This window comes from Nelusetta ayraudi, unplaced genomic scaffold, assembly GCF_046127955.1.
Source record: "Nelusetta ayraudi isolate G7.1 ecotype Tasmania unplaced genomic scaffold, CSIRO-AGI_Nayr_v1 ptg000042l, whole genome shotgun sequence".
Lineage (NCBI taxonomy): Eukaryota > Metazoa > Chordata > Actinopteri > Tetraodontiformes > Monacanthidae > Nelusetta > Nelusetta ayraudi.
The window spans coordinates 10,430,453-10,446,317 of record NW_027466092.1 but is presented as its reverse complement, the minus strand read 5'-3'; the positions used below and the strand labels follow the sequence as shown (position 1 = coordinate 10,446,317).

At 44.9% G+C, this 15,865-nt stretch overlaps 1 protein-coding gene across 1 annotated transcript in view; it reads right to left on the bottom strand.

Moving 5' to 3' along the window:
- Positions 1–497: 497 nt before the first annotated feature.
- Positions 498–15,865, bottom strand: part of ngfrb (nerve growth factor receptor b) — a 29,900-nt gene continuing 14,532 nt past the window's right edge. The window contains exons 4-6 of the mRNA XM_076034223.1: positions 6,269–6,509; positions 4,505–4,659; positions 498–3,303 (exon numbers count right to left, since the gene is read on the bottom strand). Of these exons, the coding sequence (XP_075890338.1) occupies positions 2,963–3,303; positions 4,505–4,659; positions 6,269–6,509 (737 nt within the window). The 3' untranslated portion in view covers positions 498–2,962. The remainder of the gene's footprint in view (positions 3,304–4,504; positions 4,660–6,268; positions 6,510–15,865) is intronic.

The following is a 15,865-nucleotide window of genomic DNA, read 5'->3' as shown; positions in this document are numbered from 1 at the left end:
TATGCCACAAATACCACCTGTTGCTTTTGTGTCTGTTTAACTTTGTCAGTTTGGAATGTGGACAATGGCTCAGATCCAATGTGAACGTTTCAAACGTTCAAATTATTAGTCTTTGCATTGCATTCCTTCTCTGGTGGATTTGAAGCCCTAGAAAAATGCAGACAAATATGAAATGGATTTGTGATTCGGGACAAATTAACACTATGTGGCATGTTTATTAACTTTTGCAGATTTCCTTATGGACTATTGACTGACACACAAACACAGAATGATGAACATGAATCTCAACTACACATCTTCTCTGAATCCATCAAGGAACAACCAAAACATCCGCGTCAGGCAAGTATAACTCTTATTTTTATACTGATAAATGGCCAAATAGCTGGAATATAATAATATATATGTGTGTTTATATTGAAAATGTTTTACCTAATCTAACCATGTAATTAAGAAAATAATACATACTGTAAGTCCATGCAAACATAAAAAGATGAACACTGTATTTTGTATATTTAATGCAAGTTTAGCGGCAGCTGCCATTTACGGTCCTATTCCCCAGTTTACATTGGTCTTAATTTCTGTCCTATTTAATTGTCCCAGTCTAATACTTCATCACGGACGGTAATTCAATTTGTTAATTGCACCGAGCGCCTTGCAAAGGCATCCTTTCCGTTTACGTCCCCCTTACAATTCCTCTTTGAAACACTGTTATTAAACGGTCCTATTCACATTCTGTACAGTAGCACCAGCAACAAGAGGCAACAAAAGATGAATTATTTATACTTTTAAACCAATAAGCTTACAAAAACCTTATAAAACAAAAACAGAAGGCATTACATCTGTGGACACCTGTTTTAAAAAAAAAAAAGAAAAAAAAAAAGAAAACTTTCCGAGGCACTTGTGATGCAAAACAGAGAGATAATTTCACGTTAAGTGCTACAAACGCGGAGTCCAAAAGAAACATTATTTACAGTTCTTATCAGAGAGCAAAGTTAGACAGAAGAGTGATATTACCTTCATTATAAAGAGCAGAAGCACAGAGATTAGTTAGCCTGTGGCTAGTGAAGTACAATCTGGACCTGAGAGGAACAGGTGGGAGTCAGTGAAGTTAAAATTTTACACAGTAAACTATATTTTTTTCCATCCTTCAAAAACCTCGCGTGACAACAAGGTCAGGGATCAGTCTGCGAGTGGTGCGGTAGTGATGTATTTCTAAGGCAACTTCAAAAGTTCAATGCAACCGAACATATGGAGGTGCAGCACTTAAACAAGCTGACTGCGGATGTATTTTCCTGGGTTTCACCTCGCCGCCTACTGCAGTAACTCAAGACTCCTCTCTGCTTTCCCCTTTGGTCCAAAACCGTCCAACTGTCCTTTGACTTCGTGTGTCTCCCTCGACTCGCCTTTTTATCTGAGCCTCATTGTTACATACAAAGGAAACAAGACACCCTTTCTTCTTCTTTTCCCACTGCAAACCCGAATTGTGCAATGCACCTGTTTCCAAGATTGTCAGTCGCAACATTCCCTGCTTCAGGATAAACACCGCGGCACCTCCGTGGCGTTTTGTAGGAAAAGGACGCAGTAACAAATATAATGTTGATGAAGCAAAAAAAACAATGGTAGATACCCCTGAGAAAATAAGCAGAAAAGTTAAGAGACCTGATAAGAGATATGAAACCCCTTTTTGATGCACTGATTGATCATTAATTGTTAGGTTCTGCATGCAGATTATGATACTTTGCAAAAATGCAGATTTTCTTTTTACTCTATATGAGATTAAACAATGCCCCCCTTTATGTGAAGGTGCCAACAATAACATTTCTGAGTCTTCTACAACTTGGATGTGATTTTATACAGAAGCTGCGAGTGTCCCTTACAGTTGAATTCATGCATGGTTAGATACAATGGGCCTAAGGTTTCATGTATATACACTATTATTTTACGCGTGGCATTTGCCTATGTACATGCATTACATATCATTGTTGCGAGCTGACTTCAATTTGATGTCCTTCCCTCTTCTGGGTCGGTCCAAGGGAGTCTATGTGGTAGCTGTGGCGTTCTGCAGGCCTGAGCCCAGAGTCTCACGCTGCAGAGGTCGCTGATCTTCTTTTGAGTTTTTGAAGCGCAAAGAATAAAAAAAGAGAGATCACACAAGCAGAGTACAATTCTGCACTGTACTGTAGCTCAGATCCACTTCACCTGAGAAGTGAACAGGTTGACACACCTCCCGTCCGTCTGTCCGTCTGTCCATCCCTCTGCTCTGTTTGTCAAAGATCCAGGCAGTCTGTAGTTTGCCACTCTTGTCGGAAAGTCGCAGAGACGACGCAGAAGAAGAGTCGCTTCAAGTCTTAACATGCCATGTGCTGCTTTTTCAACCTCCGTCCACTCCTCTTTGGTCGCTAACATCTCAGAAATACAGTGCGGGGCGACGGGTGCTGGAAGTGGCCGGCGAGAGTGCGTGCTAGAGTAGAGGTGGGGATAATATGTCGAGTGGCTGCGGTGACGGAGGAAGAGAAGGGGCTGTTAACGTGGACGTCCTGGTGTATTGGTGCACGGAGGAGAGATGTTCGCTGGGTGTCACATGGCACAGGAAGGCACGTGGTTGTTCCAGGCTTAAGACACAACGATCGGTCGACGTTCCGTGACATGAATGAAGTGAGAAATAAATAAGCAGATGTCGGATCTTCTTGGGGATTTAGTTGGATATGTTCATAGCAACTTGTCCAGGGTGTCACCCTGCCTTCCCCCTAAGACAGCTGGGATAGGCTCCAGCAGACCCCCGTGACCCTGATCTCAGGAAGAATCGGGTATAGAAAATGAATGAAAGAATGAATGTTCATAGCAATTGGAGTATTTGGTCTGCTTTTAGGATCTGCTCTCAGTAAAGACTCGGGTGTTTAATGGCATCTCGCAATCGCAGGGAATCACTTCTCGGCTCACACAGTCACTGGTCACTGAGGCGTTACACCACCGACGTCGCCGTCGGCTTGGTGACGCTCGGGCTCAGCGTCAGGCTCTGGGCGACGTCGTCGCGGTTGATCTTGCGCAGCGCCGTGCACAGCGCGTCCATGCTGGCGCTGTCCTTGGCCGCCCAGTCGGACAGCAGCGCGCAGACGGGATGCTCGTCCTGCCGGAAGACGGCAATGCGCTCCTCCTCGTAGCCCAGGAGTCCCGCCAGGTTGCACCAGTCGCTGTCGTCCATGTTGCAGTCGTCGCCGCCGCTGCCCCTGAACAGCAGCTGCTCCACCTTCTCCCTGGTGTGCAGGGGGAGGAGCAGGCAGGGCTCTTCGTCGATGGTGACCACTGTGAGAGAGATCACGATAGGCCTTAGAAACCTATCCCTTCAAAATGCCATTGTTCCCAATGTTTGTCTCTGAGCTGTGATTGTGATTGATTGTGATTTCACCAAGGGCACTGATGACCTCGCTCACACCTCTCCAATGCAAATGACAACACGCCCAGCTGCGCCCCCTTGAGACAGCCTTATATTTTGCACCTTTGCAAAGATGTGAATGGTCGAACAAAGGTCCAACAGACCACATAGAGGGATAAGTTACTAAGTTATGCTGTTTTCTGGAGGCCCATCACTTTTTTGTTTGGATAACTAGCTTCTGCTGATAAAGATAAGAACAGCTGGGAACAGGTGTGATATGGATCTCGGGGACCGTGAAATGGCACAGGAGAAGATTTGGAAGCAACAAAATTCTTCCTCCTCGGAAAAGATTACTGCAGATTATCTGCAAAAAAAGCAGTCCTGTCAAAGGGAGATACCTGAAGGAAACTGCTATGCTCTTGCAAGAGCTTGACAAGTATCTGAGTGCAATTTGATATCAAAACAGCAGCTGTATTTTTGCTGCAGAGGGTGAAAAAGGTGGAAAGAAGGGGATAAAATGCTAATATGCTGTTATCTTTTGCAGCAGATAATTAGCTGGTGGGACTGATGCATTGGGCAGGGCAGTTACAAATTAAAGAGGACATTTAGGGCAACATGGACTTATTATTATTATTATTATTATTATTATTATTATTATTATTATTATTATTATTATTATCATTATTGTTAATAATTTTTTTTTTTTACATATTTAATCATCATTCCTGATCTCTTTACTTCCACTTCATGAAGTTTTCAGAAACGGAACGTGCGAGTTTGCCGTTGTTTTTTACCTCCCTTTGCCAAAGCCTCCAGTCTCTCAAACTGGTTTGTCAAGGCTGCCTTGAAAAAAAAACACACTTGCCACAAGCATGAGCTGTCCAAAAAAGGAACAAAAAAGAGTCAGTTTTGTAATCTGCATTTATGATTTGCAACTGTTACTTTGAAAGGTCATATTGAAGGTGGAGCTGATGAAGCTACAAGGAGAACATAATCCTCGGGGCAGTTCTTTTCTTACCCCTGACCTGGCTGCACACTTCAGGCTGCCGTCTATACGTGTACAGATTGATCGATCACCCTGCATGTCTGGGTGTCAAAGGAGAGTGTCGGGTGCCGGTGCTGCTGTGTTACCTGTCTGTGTTTGACTCTGGGCCTCCTGCAGACTCTGGCTGTCCACAGAAATGCCGCTGTCGCTGTGCAGCTTCTCCCCCTCTGGTGACGGCGTCTGATTCTGGTTGGTCGTGCAGCTGTTAGCTCCCTGTTTGTTCTGCTTACAACTGTTCCATCTGAAAGTGAAGGGGAACATACATTAAGAAAAAAGGGGATGAAAGGGGTGAGGGATACTCTATCAGTGAGACAATAAACCTTCAAAGATTTTACTCCCGTGTCAACAAACAATTTTTGGTGTGAATTACCCTTTGGGAAATTGTATCAGCGTGTTAAAGTATCCCAAGTAAAATGTATTATTTATGGCATTTAGTGAGTGTGCCTCATTACTGGCTCTTAAACATAACTCTCCTCTATCTTGGTCTTTTAAGATGGTCTTAAAACTGGATTCCTAAACTTATCAGATTTCCATAACAGATAAAGAGAGAAGGAAACAGCAGTAGGAGGTAGCTGCTCCGAGCTGCTCTTGAAAACCACAGAGGAAGACTAGGAAGAAGAACAGTCGTAAAGAATAGCTGCTGCTAAAGAGATTAGTTTGGATGCTGCCATGGCAACCCTTTTACCACAACACACAGGAGAGAATGCCCTTTTTTGTCTGTGGACAATGTTTCTTTTTCATCTGGGCTCCCCTTGGCAAGGGTCCAGTGCACATAGCTGCAAACAACTAAATTAGCGAGCTGCAGATAGTGTCACATGATAGTTCAATCACCGTCCACCTCCTTCTGCACTTTCTTGGCCTTGAACTGGGCCTGAACATATTGCACTATTAAAATTAAGCAGTTGCTGAGGGTGCAGCATTGACCTCAGACATGCATCGAGAGTGAGGCCATATTGTGGCCTACATACTCACCCTGAACAAGGCCACAGATGGTTTCATTAAATATGAAACTGGAAATTCAAACATAGTTTTGTTGTTCATCAGAGATTTTGGAATGATGTTAAGAACTTTCCATTGTTGTTTCTGAATTCATGCACCCAAAACATACTCCATTGACTTTGATAAGAGCGTTATTTGCCTTTAGCTTACCATTGACAGCAATGAGAGAAGGCCTCCTATATCTTTACCTTCCTCCACTTTTCATAGAGGCTTGTTTGCAAAAGATCAGCTCTTTGTGATGTCACAAAGGATACTGATACCTCATAGGTCTATCACAGTTAAAGATGAAACCTCCAGCCAGGTGTTTGTCCCGCCCTATGAAAGGTCTTGCTGCCATGCTGTTTTTGAGCCCTTTCAAACAAGTCCAACCATCACCTTTAGCTGGCCTTGAAAGGGGGACTTTTTTTTTTGCTGGAAGCTGTAAACATAGGGCTAAATATGTTGGGTTTTTGTTGTTGTTTTAATTTTTGTAATCTTTTTACAAAAAATATTCATGCAAGACCCGGAAGTGGCTCTCATTTTTTTAGGTTCTTCAATCAAAGCAATGTGGTTCTCTTGGAGAGGATTACTGATGAGGACATCAGAGGGATGTTTTGGCCAGAGAGGCCAGACTGAGATGGTATGGATATATTCAGAGGAAGGACAGTGAATATATTTGTAGAAGGATGCAGGACTGAAGGAAGAGAAAAGAGGAGATTTATGGATGTAGTGAAAGAAGACATGACATCAGTGGGTGTGAGAGAAGAGGATGCAGAGGATTAAAGTGGCAGGGGGAGGCAGACGATTGGCTGGAGGGAACAGGCCAAAGCAAAAGAGGAAGATCATCCCCAACATTTCTTTGGCGCTCCTACTTTTTAAAGATGATGAAGGCCACCAGTCCGACCACCACTGCTGCCAGGATGGAGCAGTAGATCGGGATGAGTTTCTCGTTCAGACTGTTGTGCTCCTTGGACTCGCTTTTAGTGTCGGCGGTGGTGGTAGTTGTTGTGGTGCTGTCCACCGGAACCTCGGGTGGGACGGTCACTGATCCAGGGAGGTCAAAGGGGGACGTGGAGTCGAAGGTGAAAGGCAGCGGTTCGTAGGTGCTGGTAACTGTGAAGGAGAAAATGACAGAGACTTAAAATCCACCATCGCCCTGAACATTCAACTGATAACGTTCCAGTGCAGATATTTGCCTTTAAGTCAAGATTGGGTCTTATAATTTGTTTCACACTGATCAGTTTATTCACTGATTACTTTTTCATCCACTGCTGCTTGTTGCCCTGTATGTTTTTGTCCACTAAGAAGGAGTTTCACAAAAAATAAAAAGAAGAACATGGCTGTTAAAGCTCAGGGAATAATGCAAGCTGTGAAGGAGCACTAAATTCATACTGTTACAAACTGATGCAGATTTTTTTTTTATTGGTCTAAATCGCTGGGGGAACAAATAATTAACCCTTAACCTTGATTTTCCATTTTGTACATTTTGCTCAATTTGGTCTAATTTAGGAGTGCAAATAGCCAAAAAGTTGTGGGCGTGGCTCCAGTTTGGTAGCCAAATGTAGTCAGCTTCCAGGGTGTGGGCGGGCGTTGAGGCACATGCTGCACAATCATCACCCACATCTGGTACCAAAAACACACCCAAATATGGAATCTTCCAGTTCCCAATCTACTCGGAAACTGAAGATTGCGACCGTGAAATAAATTATTGGGCTTCAGAGCGGGTGTCCACCAACCAGTGGGTCAGTGTATAAACCATTAGAAATGTTTTAGACATTCAAATTGTTCATCTTAAGGGAATAAAATCTGAAAGATTCTTTGTCAGGATGGGAAGACTTTAGCTCACTTGGCAGCTTGGATAGCTAAAAATATCATTAATGGGGCCTAAAGGGTTTGTCCCAATCCCACGGTGATAAGATAGCCACTGATCACTAACCTTCCAGATATATATAGATCTATACAATAATACACAGACTTCAGAGAATGCTCTCAGCTATCAGCGGTGGCCAAAGGTGAAAGTAAATACAAGGCAGATTGTCTGGCATCAACCATCTTTTGCTGATTCGCTGCTACTCGGAAACGTGTGAACAAGAAGAAACACGCAAATGTCCTCGCACGCACACACACACACACACACACACACACACACACACACACACACACACACACAGCCAGAGACACACACACGCAGAGACACACACCACTCCCTTCCCACATCACTTGGTCATCTCCCTCTCCTCCCTGGAGAGTCATCCGCTCCTGCCCACTCTCCTCCGACCATTAACACTGAGCGGAGTTGTTCGCTCCTTACCGCGGATGTGGAAACCCATCCTCGCCTGCCAATTACAAACAGTTATTCACATCGTCAACAGGAAATTGTGTCGGTGGTTTTTGATCCAAATGCCGTGGGAGGGCTGCACCGCCGCACACAAAGGCCATTTCTCGCTAATGAGGCCAATAACACTGAGAGAGAGAGAGAGAGAGAATCTTATTTAGAGGAGAGCATGAGCTGAGGTGGAGGAATTTTCAAGTGCTGCGACGCAGCGTCATCCTAACTCTGCTAAGCTGCCTTCGTTGTAATTGGATCATTTTGGAAGCCTGGCCAGTGTGGCTCGTTGTAAAAGTTGAACGATCTGGTTCAGTGACCTTTAACCTCACACATCATCCAGCCAATTGTTTTTCAGCATATTTTGGGGGTGATTTTATCAACGTGTGTGCAAGGACTTCAAAATGTGATATGACAGTGGCGGCGTAGAAAAGGTCTTCATAAAGTTTTGCTGTTTGCCAAGAAGTTCCAAATAAGTCCTTTACGAATAAAAACTACAGTATCACATCCATCAACCGATTCTCCAACTCCAACCTTATTACACCCCTGATTTTACGGCTTGGAATCCAGTGGGACGGCCTCCTACAAAGAAAAATGCTGAGTTCTAGCTTTCTGCTAAAACTGATGCTCGGTTGGACCTGCCATCATTTTAAAAGGGGATGTAAACAAGGCGGTCTTTGTCAACTAACTCCTGACCGGCAGTGTTGTAACTATCACGGGAGAGGTATCGGAGCCTTCGCACAAAAACGCCGACTTCCAGTGCAGCTGTTCTCACACCAACACTTAATGAAGAGCAGATCGTGTAAGATAAATATAGGATGTTTTTTTGTTTTGTTTTTCTCATTTCCCAGCACATCAGTGGGAGGCTTTGTTGTCAGTGGAGTGAAGTTACGTGCTGTGGGACCTTTTTGGAAAGTTTTGTGAAAGACCGGAACAACTGTCAAGCAAGATTGGTGTGACAAGGCTTACAATGCTTCGCAGTGTTTCAAATCACTCACAGCCTTTTTCAGCAGACACGTACATTTGTAACCATCCTCACCACCATAGACTGTCGCACACGCACACAGGCACGCACATAACCAGACGCCATTGACTGGCAAAAATCTTCTTTGTCTGGCACAAATGCCTGCTGCTCTCTCTCCACTACAGTCCACTCTCTTTCTCTCTCTCTCTCCCTCTCTCTCTCTCTGTCTCTCTCTCTTTCGCTCTCCAATGTCCCGCTGAAAACACTGACAATCTCCCGTCTGCTAATATCCACCAAACAGCCGTTGAGGACAAGCAGCTTTATCCTTCCTTTTGTCCTGTTTGCTTTCGAGCGGTTCCCTTCCAAAGAAACTATTTTTTTTTCATGCTTTTTACATTTTTTGTATTCACTCACTACATTGTTTTAAGGTTTGGTAGACAACTCAAAGCCTTGAGCACAACTTTCAGGTATCAAAACAGCGACATTGGAATTAGGATAATTCTTTAGCACTAACAGTCATCTGTTTCTAAATAGTTCCACTGTAAATACAGCTTTTTCCTCACCTGGCTCAAGGGTCTGAGGCTGGAGGACTTTGTGCCTGCTCAGATTGTAAAACCCACTGAAGCGAATGTGATAGATTGATATGAGGGCAACAAGGTGGTGCGGTTGTTAGCGCTGTCGCCTCACAGCATGAAGATCACAGGTTTCATTCCCAGGGCCTGAGCCCCGTCTGTGTGCAGTCTGCATGTTCTCTCTGTGTGGTTTCTCCCACAGTCCACAAACATGCACACGAGGAGAACTGGGAACTCTACATTGGCCGTAGGTGTGAGTGCGAGTACAAGTGCAAATAGTTGTGTTTCTCATTATGGCGTCCTCAAATAAACTGGCGACTCATCCAGGGTGTAGCCCAGCTTTCACCTTGAGATGACTGGGATAGGCTCCAATACCCCAGTGACCCTGAGTGCAGGAGAGCTGGATATAAAAGATGGATGAATGGATGATTGATATGTTGAAATGAAAATATAGAGTAATAGTAAATGACTCAGCAAATAGCTAAACAAAAATAATCGTAACCAGCACAAAAAGGCCTCGTCAATGCTTGTCTACTAACCGTCTCATCCATCACCATTTTTTTCACCCTCCACCACCACTATAGTTTCTGAGCTTTGCCTGAGGACCCTAAGTTCCACGTGCTCGACCTTTCACATTTCACCTTTCACATTAGCTGGTGTGGCCCCTGAAAGATGGTGGGAAACAGTGGCGGGTGGGCGGGGTTTGGCTGCTGCTGAGCTCAGCTTGTTTCCTGCCCACTGACAGCACAGCGTTTACTGTACGAGCCAGGTGGTAATCAGCTGTGGTGATGATCTGCATTGTTAATAGTCAGGCTGAGTTGCATTGGATTCATCCACTGCCACAAGCTCTTGCAGAAAAGAGCTTGGTGGGGATGATCTGCATTGTTTATAGTCAGGCTGAGTTGAATTGTACTCATCTACGGCCACAAGCTCTTGCAGAAAAAACTGTCAGAAAAAAAATCTGATTGGATTGTGATCAACTTGATTGTGATGGGCAAATAGTTCAAGATGGTTCTTTTCTGAATCGGTCTGTATTTTCAGAGTGTTTTGTAGGAACTGTTTCCCTGATTATGTTTTATAATGGGCTACACTGTCAGATTTCCTGCCTCGGTAAAAACACCGTTGATAAAACTTTGTGCCAACGCAACCCAGACAGGAAAAAGGATGGAAACTTGCCGCATGTAACAAAAATGTTTCAGTAAAAAAAACAAAAAAAAACAAGCAAACAAAAAGTCTAGTCGTAGCTTGTCATTACGGCCGTTAACACTGCGAGACGTCAGGCTGCGTAAATCACAGGTTGGGCCATTCTGTCGGCAGGCATTAGTGGGATTATTGTCATTTTCCCGCAGCCTTTGTCCGCTAATCGTTAAACTTGTGCCTGGAAATCGGAGCACATGTGCTCGCAGGCTTCAAGGTGAGCAATTTTATTGTTGCTTTCACTCTTCCCCTCGGATGGAAGTTCAGAGCCATTGTGTGTGGTATCATCCTTAAGGTGGCCGTTTGTGTGTGCGTGTGTGTGTGCGTGTGTGTGTGTGTGTGTGTGCGTGTTAGCCACCACACCTGAGTTGAACTCGTCATTCCAGCCGCCTGCCAACAGCTGCTTGCAAACAGGTGTTGCTGCCGTACCGGGGACCGATGGGAGAGGAGGGCTTTCCCATGGAAGACAAACACTTTTTCTTATGACATGTCATTACACCTGAGCGCAGCCGGGACTGCAGCCAAGACCTGTGCAAACGCTTTTTTCCCCTAACCCACAACGCCTCCCTTCTTGTTGCGCAATTCATGGACTGTGTGTGGCAACACACACACACACACACACACACACACACACACACACACACACACACACACACACACACTCACTCTCACTCACTGACTTGCGTCTCACTGATTCAATCTCAACACTGTGTTATAACTTTCACCTCCATATGTGGCTCTCTGTCACGCTGCCACCTTCACATGACCCGTCAGATTTCTCTCTACTATAAAAGCTGAAGCGTGTTTGTGAATTCATTTCTTTGTGTGATCACATTCTCCCTGCGGCAGAATGTGATCGGCACACGTAGAGGTCAACCAGTGAAAGCCAAGCGTGCAGAGGAGTAACTCCATCGCTTTTATCGACCGCTCCTCCTCGTGCTGAGCATCTGTTCCACCTCCCCCGCCCCTCGCTGCTCTTCCTCGGGCTCCCTTTTCTTCTTCTGCTCCCTAAGCTCTAATGCCCTAATTGTTTTTTACTTTCTGGTGCCTCCCCTTTAGCTATGGATCCCTTTGTCATTGTCTAAAATGTTCTCATTACTGTTTTATAATTCTTTTCCATAAAGCGTTTCTACATTATTTATCATTCCGCGAAGAGCCATTTGTAATCCGTGCACGGCCAATGCCCTTAAAGATGTTGTCCACTTGTGCACAAAGTGAAGTTCGGCTTCACAGATTTGGATTTTTGGTTTTGCATTGGTGCATCATTTGATTTCTTGTTTTGTATGAGTAGTTTTAAGAGCAGGAAAATATGAGGGAATAATCCAGAGTGTCTTTCACATTAAAATGCAATTCATTGTTATTACTATACCAAGTCTTGCAAGCCAGGACATCTAAAAGTCTCTGCAAAGCCCCCTTTAGATTGTGCCAAGCCATATTTGAGAGTGAAAGACGTGATGTAACGGAAGACCAAAGTCCCCAGCGTGACCCCCTCTTCATTTTGTGCCACAGTGCAATAATTCACTTCACGACTGATGAGCAATTATCCAGTTTATCACGGCAATTTAAAGATAAATAAAAGGGTTCTGGCAAAAAACCCTCCGTCCCCATGCAGGCTTCAATACAATGATGGATGAATGGCACGAGCAAAGGCGCATGTGTTGTAGTCACCCTTGGCCCGCTCATTCCAAATACCTCAAAAAAAAAAAAAAAAAAGAAATCCTCTTACCCCAGAGTCTCCAGGGGTAAATTCCAGATGGACAGTGAGCGACCCCGGGGACAATCAGTCATCACCACAAGGGTGATGATTCTTCTGGCAGTGGATAAAACTTGTCGACTTCCTTCATCAACGACAATGGCCGCTCTCTGTGCAGGACGGAGCACGGCGGGCGAAAATGAGAGGGGCGACTGTGGCCGTAGAGATATAAGTCAAGGAGATGTGTGGTGGGCGAGCGATGGCCACACAAAGAGCGTGGCTGTGCACGACGAGGGCAGCAAAATTCACTAACTCGACACAGGCGGGACGTTTGCTGATGTGGAAGCACGAAGAGAGGCAGGAAATGAGAAAAAATTCATGGCATTTCGCCCATTTCTTTCATTCTGTCTCCCTCTCTTCACCCATCCACTACAATTCAGGCCAGTAGACCTTTTAGGCTCCTCCCGACAACAGTTGGCGTCTGATCACGGCGCAGCAGCTGTGTTTAGCTTTTGAACGCAGCCACGTGTTGAGACGATGGTCCCGTTGGCACAGGCGGATGTGTTATTATACACACGGGCATCCTTGGAAACCAAGAACCGCAAGAGCAGACAGGGAACTGGAGGAGTACGAGCTCAACTGCACCACCGCAATCATAAGCAAAGCCTGAAGTCGGGCCGTAGGTCCAGCTGCCGTGACACTGAACCGGTCACCTGGATTTATTCTGGTAAATGTCTTTCTAAAGCCAGGTGTGAGGGGAGAGCAATGATTAGTTGGCTTTTATCATCGACTTAGAAATCAAACATCTTAATTATCTACGACTGCTGAAGTGTGATACACAAGCTGTGCTTCAATAAGAAAAAAAATGTAAGGTGCTATTTTAAAACTTTAAGCCTAAACTTACACTGTGGTTTTTGTGACCTAGTTCTGATGTTTTGTTGTTGTTGTTTTTCATGTAAAGTGTGATTATTCAAGTAAAAAAGGCACATGAAGCAATATTTCTCTGGATTATTAGTTAAACCAGCTCTTGTTAAATCAGATTCAGACCTCTTTCTTATGTGTAAAATAAACTAGAAATGAGCCGAATATCTGCCTCCTTAGTCTGACCAGAATCGTGCATCGAGAATCACATCATGAAAAACGAAGAGTGACAAAGTATTTGACCCACACAATAACTGATGTAAGGTGGCAGAGCAGGAAGTTGCAGCGTCAGCTGACACACCAAAGGAACGTGGCAGCAGATGTGAACTGTAGTTTGGGCTGTTCATGGTAGTTTTGGCATTGGATATTCAAGCTGTCTGTCATTTCCTTTTGTTTCTCCTGCAAATCATTCCTTTAAAAGTGACCTGTCTGATCAATGGAGAGATCACACATTGGTCACTTTTGAAAGTTGATGCAATTGAGGAGTCAAAGTCTGATTTAACAACAATTTGGAATTGCCCCAGAGCCTGAAGACTTTAAGCAACTTTGATCCCTCAAAGCCAAACGTCATATTTTCCACCGTACGAACTGCAAAGTCTTACCCCCATCTTGCCTTCCTCCTATGTATCCACGCATGTGTTCCCGCCCTCTGCCACTCTTGCTCGGTATAGTTCAATCAGCCCATCTCAGTGTGCATGGAGCTGGTTAGCTGAATGGAGGGCAACCTGTCAATCGTTAAGGTCAACCAAACTCAGGAAGGAAACGAGCTCCCTGCCGCCGCTGCTGCCTCCTCCCCCTCCAACCAATAACCAAATGCACTTGGCTCGATTCCTTCCTCGAACACCACCCCACCACCACCACCACCACCTCCACTCGTCCTTCATACTTCCATGCGTCCATATCGCTGATCTTCAATGTTCAATAAGTCATCTTATTGATTTCAATCCATCCCACAGTGTGTGTGTGGCAGAGCGGGGAGACATACTGCATGTATGTGTGTTTGCACATGTGTGCATTTGTGCATTTTATGATTCTCACTCGAGCAATCCTGTTCCTCTGAGTGCATGCATGAGCATGAATAATGCAGGTGCTGGTTCATCGCTGCACACACAGAAACTCTGTGCGGCCTGACCTGAAAGCAGCCAGGTTGTGAGGTCAGAGTGTGTTTTTGCTGTGGAGCGGATCCTGGCTACCATCTGGATAAGAAACAGGCTGAAGGAGAGTGGAAGCTTCTCTTTTGCCAAAAAGCTCTGTTAAAAACAGGCACAACCCGCCCTGTGGAGCAGGACCTCCATCACTGCTCACTCAGCCATCAGGACCTTATCGCTGCCGAGGTGGCACAGCTGGCTGCTGCTATTGATAACACACTTTCAAAGAACTCTGAGTATAACAGATGTTTTTTTTTTTGTTTCTCTTGGCTAAATGCTGATAAACACACTGTGCCTCTCTGAGCTTTTTGAGGTTGAAAAAGAAAATCAAATGTGAAGTCTCAGATGTTGTCGATGTGCAGTTGTTGAAAGGTTTCTCTTCAAACATGCTTGGAATTGTGCTTCTGCTACCAATAACCTGTGGACAAAGCCGTCCCAGATAGGTATAAAGAGATTGATAATAACAAGAAAAATGACTATAAAATAGTGCTCGCCACGTAGCAAGAAGACCTCATGAGAACGACCATATATAATAAAAAGCAAACAGAGCTCTTATGGCTACAAAGTGCCGTTATTCAAATCAATAACAAACTCCTGTTATGTTGATATAAGGATTTTAGGGATTATAGCACGTTGTACCGCCTCTTCTCCCCCAATTAGTCATCCAATACACACAGGCCTCCCATAACCTTTGACCTCCTTCGGTGGTCTCCAAAGAAGTGGAAGTCATATCTCGCCACCCATGATAAACCTCTTGCTTTTGGGCCCGCCAAAGTCTGGGAGCGTTTTTAGTTTTCAGGAAGCGATGAGGAGATTGAGGTTTAATTTTTTCTGGCAGGTCTCAAAACAAGGGGGCGAGCGGAGAGAAAGTGTGGGCTGAGGTTGGATTTTGGCTTTTGTGTAACGGCTGGGTGGCTCTGGAAACCCAACCATGAACCTGAAATCTGCTAAATCTGACAAACTTTCCCCTTTAGTCTCGGCCGTCATCCAGGGGATGCTCTGCTCCCTCCGCCTAAAGTGTCTCAGGTTCGGACTTGTCTTTTCATGTGGCCCTTCTGCTCCACCCCCCAGCCACTGTGAACTCCCCTCCTCCTGACTGGTTCAGCCTTCAGGCCTGTGTCGCCTGACTCCACATTGCTAATGGACACGGATGTCTGGCTTCTCCACAGATAACACCCATGCTTCAGTTTAAAAAACACTCTGACACACACAAACACACACGCACACATTCAGATTGTGTGTGAGGCGTGTTGTTGGCCAAGATCACAGCGGAATCACATTCATCACTAAGTGCCCTGCGTTAGCTATCTAAGAAGATGTCTCGCAGTTCTGACTCTTTATCTCCTGATTTCGGATGAATCATCTCCCCATCAGACCCAATCCCGCTCAAAGAAAAAGTAAACAATGCGCTGGTACCCTTGTTAACCCATCTGTAGTCCCTCAGTCTCTTCGGAATTGTGTCCACTTGTACGATTAGCCCTGCGGCCAACTAATATGAATGAAAAACAACAACTACAACAGCAACAACAAGTCTTCGCTGACGCAAGCCAGAAAAAGCAAACAAAGCACCAAACAAAAAGATGTTCAGTCATGCTGCCTCTAATGCCAAGTTGCCGAGAGCCACAAGACCAAGCTCCATGAAGTGGCT